This window comes from Serpula lacrymans (genome assembly GCF_000218685.1).
Source record: "Serpula lacrymans var. lacrymans S7.9 unplaced genomic scaffold SERLAscaffold_2, whole genome shotgun sequence".
Lineage (NCBI taxonomy): Eukaryota > Fungi > Basidiomycota > Agaricomycetes > Boletales > Serpulaceae > Serpula > Serpula lacrymans.
Window position 1 is genome coordinate 2,872,632 of NW_006763291.1, and position 6,711 is coordinate 2,879,342.

General features: G+C 46.4%; 3 protein-coding genes across 3 annotated transcripts; 2 read left to right on the forward strand and 1 right to left on the reverse strand.

Annotated features, from left to right (window-relative positions):
* Nucleotides 1-1,330, reverse strand: SERLADRAFT_458175 (uncharacterized protein; the record flags this gene model as incomplete). Its single annotated transcript, XM_007314035.1, has 7 exons — nucleotides 1-209; nucleotides 262-440; nucleotides 494-508; nucleotides 568-823; nucleotides 877-916; nucleotides 971-1,038; nucleotides 1,106-1,330. The coding sequence occupies 7 exons, from the start codon at nucleotides 1,193-1,195 to the stop codon at nucleotides 165-167; spliced, it is 693 nt and encodes a 230-aa protein (XP_007314097.1).
* Nucleotides 1,331-1,551: 221 nt separating this feature from the next.
* SERLADRAFT_413173 (uncharacterized protein) lies at nucleotides 1,552-3,962 on the forward strand (the record flags this gene model as incomplete). The annotated part of the gene is made up of 8 exons (XM_007314036.1): nucleotides 1,552-1,599; nucleotides 1,681-1,761; nucleotides 1,819-1,894; nucleotides 1,953-2,064; nucleotides 2,128-2,302; nucleotides 2,363-3,303; nucleotides 3,360-3,423; nucleotides 3,477-3,962. 8 exons carry the CDS (start codon nucleotides 1,552-1,554, stop codon nucleotides 3,606-3,608), a joined length of 1,629 nt encoding a protein of 542 aa, XP_007314098.1.
* Nucleotides 3,963-4,129: 167 nt separating this feature from the next.
* On the forward strand, nucleotides 4,130-6,285 carry SERLADRAFT_354256 (uncharacterized protein; the record flags this gene model as incomplete). Its single annotated transcript, XM_007314037.1, has 6 exons — nucleotides 4,130-4,419; nucleotides 4,492-4,639; nucleotides 4,704-5,149; nucleotides 5,205-5,629; nucleotides 5,688-6,106; nucleotides 6,182-6,285. 5 exons carry the CDS (start codon nucleotides 4,209-4,211, stop codon nucleotides 5,880-5,882), a joined length of 1,425 nt encoding a protein of 474 aa, XP_007314099.1.
* Between the last annotated feature and the right edge of the window lie 426 nt (nucleotides 6,286-6,711).

A 6,711-nucleotide genomic window follows, 5' to 3' on the forward strand; every position in this document is an offset into this window, starting at 1 on the left:
AACAGACAATAAGCCAGGGACTTGGCAAGCTGCAACATTATAAAACTATTTGGTAAAAGTAAAATACATTGTGCTTCGATAATACAGGTCAAGATAAGGATACAGTTATTCGAAATTGGAAAAAAGTTGAAAAAGGCTGACTGGATGCCTAATTATCGTTGGCATCAATATCCTCGCTGCTGCTTCTCGGCATCGGTCAGGGGAACATACTACTCACAAGACAAATCAGATGGTATGCGATATGAAACTAAATATACGTACAGAGACTCCCATTAATTCTTTCTTGGTCACTTTACCGTTGGCATCCTTGTCCACTTGAATGATTTGTTGAGTGTAACTTCCGACTGGGATAAACATCCTGCCTGGACTAGCGAGTTGCTCTACTAACGCAGTAGGGAGCGTTGGAGCGGCTGCTCCAACATGGATAGCATCGTACGGGCCTGAATCATTCGGGGTTAAAGACACGGCTGCCTTTCATATTATTTGGACTTACCCCCGCTAGCATAACCTAAGCCAGGAAGTCAGCTCAACAGCTAATTTAGGGACACAGATTGTGAATATGCTTACCTTGTCTACCGTCTCCAGCTATTACTTCAATCCGTTTATCCTGTAGTGCCTCCGCCAAGCCGTCTTTCTTCAAATTCAGTATTGACCACTCTACTAATTCTGGGATGTGGTCTATGCCGACTACTTTGCCCTGTACTCCTTCTGGCGAAACTAGGTGGTGTAGTACGGCTGCCAAGTATCCTGAGCCACTTCCAACATCAAGAACTTTTGATCCAGGTTGGAGAAAAGGAAGAAGATGTTCAGTAGCATGAGCGTGCTAAGAAATAGATTGAGATAGGGGCATATTGATTCTGGAAGATAGAAGCTTACCATATGGGGGGCAGAGATGGTTGCGCCGTGCCCAATGGGCCTGGAGGTATGAGATCAGGTACTGTAAAGCTAATTTGGCAGTGAAAGACCCAACTGAGGAGAGTCTTGGTAGGCGTCGGCTTTATGGGTTACATAGTTGGCACGATCAACCTTGGCCATAGCCTAAGCATCGATGCCAAGGAGCAAATAAGCCTGAAGAAGATGATGCAAAGACACGAATGAGATTTACCGCTGCGACGAGATCAGAGTTCAAGATGCCTTTCTTTGCCATGTTGGAAATGAGGTCTGAGTTAGTTTTTCCAGTGCAGAACCAGGCCATCGTGTGGAGGAGTATTATGAGAAAATATGCGAAATAGAGATACACGGTTGTAAGCAATGACAGCAATGATTGACGATGATGAAGAGGGTATGGTAGGGAACGGCTCCGCGATAGGGTGCAATGACGAACGTGGACAGCATGATTACGTGATATGTACCCGCGATAAGAGAGAACCGACTGCCAGGCTGAGTCAGCGCGACATGGCGCAGTCGCGTACACTCAGAAGGCACGGAAGATCTCACCTCTTTCCTCTCATGGCGATACACCTGCACCCAAACTAAAGCGGTCCTTATAAACATAGGTCTTACTATCTTTCACCATACACACGCACCCCTACCACCCACCATCACCGTACCATGGCGTTCGACACACCTGTGCTGGCTCTCTTGCTCGTAGTATTCGCGGTAAGTGATTTGATGTTTATCCCATGATTATAACTCATACTTCTTCGCATCGCATCGGAACACATCACTTTGGGTTCACAGTCTATTCTTGAAGTATTTTTGCTATGTTTAGCTGGATACGTCCTCGCATGGAAGGGCATTCTTGATAAACGAGTCCAGAAAGTGAGTATATTGTCGGTGGCCCAATATACAAACCGATAACGAATACGCTGACTCTAGGCACTGAACCGCATGAACATATCTCTCTTCACACCGTCTCTCCTCTTTGTCAAAGTAGCGTTCTTCCTTTCCCCAGGTTTGTCCCCTTAGCAGATGTGTTCCAGCTACTCCAATTTACTGTCCATCATTCACAGGGAAACTACGGGAACTGTGGATCATCCCTATATTTTGGGTTATTTTAAATGGCACATCGTTCCTCATCTCATACACGCTTGGTAAACTTTTCCTTGTGAAAAAGTCCCAAAGGTCATTCATCATCTACTGGCCCATGAGGTTGATCGATCGCTGACATACCTGTGATTTGCACAGGAGCTTCGCAATGGCTGCTTCCATGTTCATGAATTCGAATTCTTTTCCGACCGCTTTGATGCAGAGTCTGGTAATATCTGTCCCGGGCTTAAAATGGGGCGAAGATGACAACAAGGACATCATGCTGGGTCGCGCGTTGACCTACCTCGTGTTTTTCAGCACCCTAGGCATGATGGTACGTTCCATAATATATTTTAACGTAGTACCTACATCACGCCCTGACTTCTCATTATAGCTTCGCTGGAGCTTTGGTGTTCGTCTTTTGACTGCCGCTGATGACACTCCGGTTCCAAATGGAGGGCATCGTTCAAGCCCACTACTTTCGGACAGTGAAGTCATCGCACACCCTTCGGCTGAGGAGCAACAAATATTCAGCCATAGTTCAGCGATACAACCTTCCACTTATGTAGATCACGACAATGACTCATTGTCAAGTGGGGGTAACACAATCTCGCCTGAAAGAGCCCGCGAGGACAATGATTTGTTGCTCCCTCCAGGGAACGCTATCATCCACTCGTTTCCCAACTCACCCACTCGAAAGAATAGAAATTTGTCATCAGAAGCCCTTATTCCACCGTTATCCTCTGATGACATCAACGTATCCGATCAAGAAGACGATATCATCCCGGTATACCGACGTCACTTCACACAGCCTACGTCCACGCGGATGCAGTCTATTCGGAGGCGTTTCCGCCACCGATTGAGTAGCTCTTGGACTAAGATCAATCAGTTCATGTCAGCTCCATTGTGGGCGTCATTGCTCTCGCTTTTCGTGGCATGCGTACCTCCATTCCAGCACATAATGGAAGATCATGTCCAACCAATCAAAGGCGCTCTTACGTCTGCTGGCAACTGTTCTATTCCGCTGACACTCGTGGTTCTTGGCGCGTACTTCTACACCCCACCTGATGAAGCTCGACAAGACCGACCGGAGGGCCTAAGTACTAGGAGGTCGTCCGTGTCGCTTCTCAGCAACTTGCAAGATGTCTTCAAACTGAAACCCACGATAGGTCGGAGGAACAAGACACTGTTAAGCGCCTCCTCGGCGCCAAGTGATTCTGGGGAAACCACGACAGTCATCATTGCTGTATCGTCGAGGATGATCATCACACCCTTACTGCTTCTGCCCCTTATGGCGCTATCGTCCAGATATGATCTACACAACGTTTTTGAAGAGTAAGTGGTCTTGTGGTGTATTTCATGCTTGTTTACTTAACCATATTTCATTACAGCCCTGTATTTGTTGTTTCGACTGTGCTACTGATAGGCTGTCCTGTGGCGTTGACGCTCGCTCAGGTAAGTCTGTCTGCTGTTAATCGGTGCTAGCTTTCCTGAGAAACATGTATCAGATCTCCCACGCTGCATCGAATGATGCTTTCGAACGACTTATCAGCCGGACTATCTTCTGGTCTTACTGCATACTCGCAGCCCCCGCGATGATTGTCTATGTCGTCATTGGCCTACTTCTAGCCAAGTTATGATGAAAGTTGCATATAACTCTTCCATTTGATTTTTAGAAACGCTTTTTTTTGCTCACACTTTACTCACTTTACCTCCCCTGATGGTCCTATTGCTTATCCCACTGCTGTCCCATAGTTGTACGTTCCATTTTCATTCTGGATATCTTCTGAATCTGCCCAAAGGTTTACATCATTTCTATTTTTCCTTTCTAGATCTTAGTTTCTCACCGGTCTGATTTTTTCACATGTCCATACAGTAGCAACATAGAATGAACACAGTGTTCCATACAATATTTGAACTTAAAGGTGGATGAGAAATGTAGATAGGACGTAACTTACGTTACTTAGACCTCTGGAGCGATCTTATCATGCTGCGTTTGCCGAGATGTTGTGTTTATTCCACCCGTCGTCAACGCGTCAACGTCGGTAAGGGCAGCCCCACAGCTAATAAATTCTATCTCGGTGAAAATTCAGCTGAAATAGTAGGTGGGAAATTGCAACGGAATTCATAAATTCTCTTGGACAGCAAACGAAGAGAACACAGGTTAGAGACGCTCACCACATCCACCGACACACTATAACACCCACCGCGCTCTCTACTACGCCAACCACTGCCCAGCGATGGTGGCCTTCTACGAGCTCCAACTAATTCTCCTTGTGTCTTCCTGTCTCGTCTTTCTCTTACTCGAGCGTCATGTTTCTCGCAAAAGAAGTACAGCTACCAAAGACCACTATCCCGCCGACAGACTGGAGAACGGAAATCCCTCACCACCTCTAAACTCGTTCGCGTCATTGACGAGACAATATATTGTCGTATACGCAATTGTTATGGGCAAGTGCTCGTAGACTTGCATCACACGGACTCGTTAATCAGGGTTTGCGCTTTTGCTTCATTTCCTATCAGGCGCCGATTGGCTACAAGGTCCCTACGTCTATTCATTATACCGAGAACAATACGCATTCCCGGAGAGGACAGTCGCAGTTTTATTTGTCACGGGTTTCGTTTCCGCTGGTATCACTGCCCCTTTGGTTGGCGTTTGGGCAGATCAGCAGTAAGCCATCCTCTTTATCTCGCTCATGTAACGTTTTGAACGAATGATGTTGTCTCCAATCAAGTGGCCGGAAGAAACTTTGTTTGACATTCTGCATAACATACACCGCCACCTGTCTCTGCATCCTCTTCCCATATCTTCCTGTCCTACTCTGCGGCCGAGTTCTGGGGGGTATATCGACATCGATACTCTACTCCGCCTTTGAATCATGGCTAGTATCATCATCCAATTCCTTGACTATTCCATCATCAGACCTATCGACTATCATGGGTCGTGCGACATTAGTAAATGGTTTCGTAGCTACTGGCGCCGGAATTGCTAGTAACCAGTTGGTGACATTGACTAATTCATTTGCGACGCCCTTTATGGCTAGTGGTGTGCTTCTTCTGCTCGGGTTTATAGCTATTCGCGCCAGTTGGGCGGAGAACTATGGGAGTGGAGGAGGGACTGAATCCACCGATATTATGCAGCTCAAGCGCCTCAGACAAGCTTGGCAGATTGTTCGCAGTGGTATATTAAATCATGTACTTTTGCGGGGATGACGGCTGATATAATATTCATTTAGATCCACTTCTGCTAGTGATTGGCCTCACACAAACTTGTTTCGAGGGTTCCATGTATCTATTCGTCTTTCTCTGGGTCCCAGCTCTCCAAGAAGCATCTCCTTCCTCTCTAGCGCTGCCTCTCGGATATATATTCTCTTCATTCATGATTTCTATGATGCTCGGTTCTCTCCTTTATACCGCTATCTGTTCCTATGCCCCACCACCCACACCGACTGCTCCAGGTGACTCTTCCCTGGCGCTTCATGCAAAACTAAGCAGTCTTGTATGTGCTGTCAGCGCCCTTGCACTTGCAGTGAGCATCAGATCGGACAAGGAAAAGGTGAGGTTTTGGGCGTTCTGTGCATTTGAGGCTTGTGTGGGCATGTATAATCCTGTGCAAGGAATGCTCCGAGGGACACTGATCTCAAATGAACATCGAGCTACTGTGAGTCCGCCACAAATTCCACGTATTTCTGGACTCATGAAGCTTCAACGAAATCCAGCTTTCTTCCTTATTCCGCGTTCCCCTTAATATCTTCGTCGTCGTGTCCCTCCTGACGGGGGTCTCATCTGCCCGCTATGCAGTACTTTCTGCAAGCTCGCTCATGCTCGCGTTCTCGTCGCTAATGACGGCCGTTATTGTGGTTGCGCGAGCGGATGATATACCAACGTCTGAAACTCACCTCCGACCTGCGTAAACCGTGTATCCATACTCCTCCCAGGTTGATACTAGATACCTTCCGTGACGCGTGCTAGGCAGGGCAGACCATGGACTGGCTGGTGAACCCCTGGTATAAATTCATCACATAACCCTTTATTATGTAGTTACTCCTCATACCCGGATTCCTGTAGACCACATATTACACACAATTTACAATTACGTTCCTCACTGCATTGGCAGCCAGCTAGAGCCAACCTTCCGGTAAGTACAGTCATTCACTGCCACTTGAGACATGAAGATTAAATTGGCTCCTGCCGCAAAATGATGCTTTCATAGATGCAGATTATTGAAGTGGCATACAGTTACAATAAAAACCACTAGGGTAATCAGTTGTAGATATGCTGCTTGTTCAATAGAACACTGCAGTACTGTATTTATCTCACTCAACTCTCAGTAAAAATGGAAAGTCATGTGATGGACAAAGTTGATTTTTCCTGACTAAACAGAGCTGAATGCATTGGGTCCTCTAGAGCTCCCCCAAGAATATTGAGAGCATTGATTGGAGGCATGCAACAGTACAAAGAATGGTGGCAGTCCTGTCTCTACAAACTTCTTCAAGAGGAACAACATGGACCCAAACAGATCCTTGCAGAGGTGCTTGAAGTAAGGGATCATAAATAGGGATGGTAAAGTTTGGCTTGGTTTGGTTCTTGGACACTTTTGTCCAAACCCCAATGTCATGCACCAAAGTTGATTGGTAGCATGGACAGGTGTCAGTAACAAAGCAAAAAGTCAAAAGACTCACCTTTGCACCACATGGGCACAGTGCCATGTGGAATACTAATAATATTTCCTTTTTTGTACCT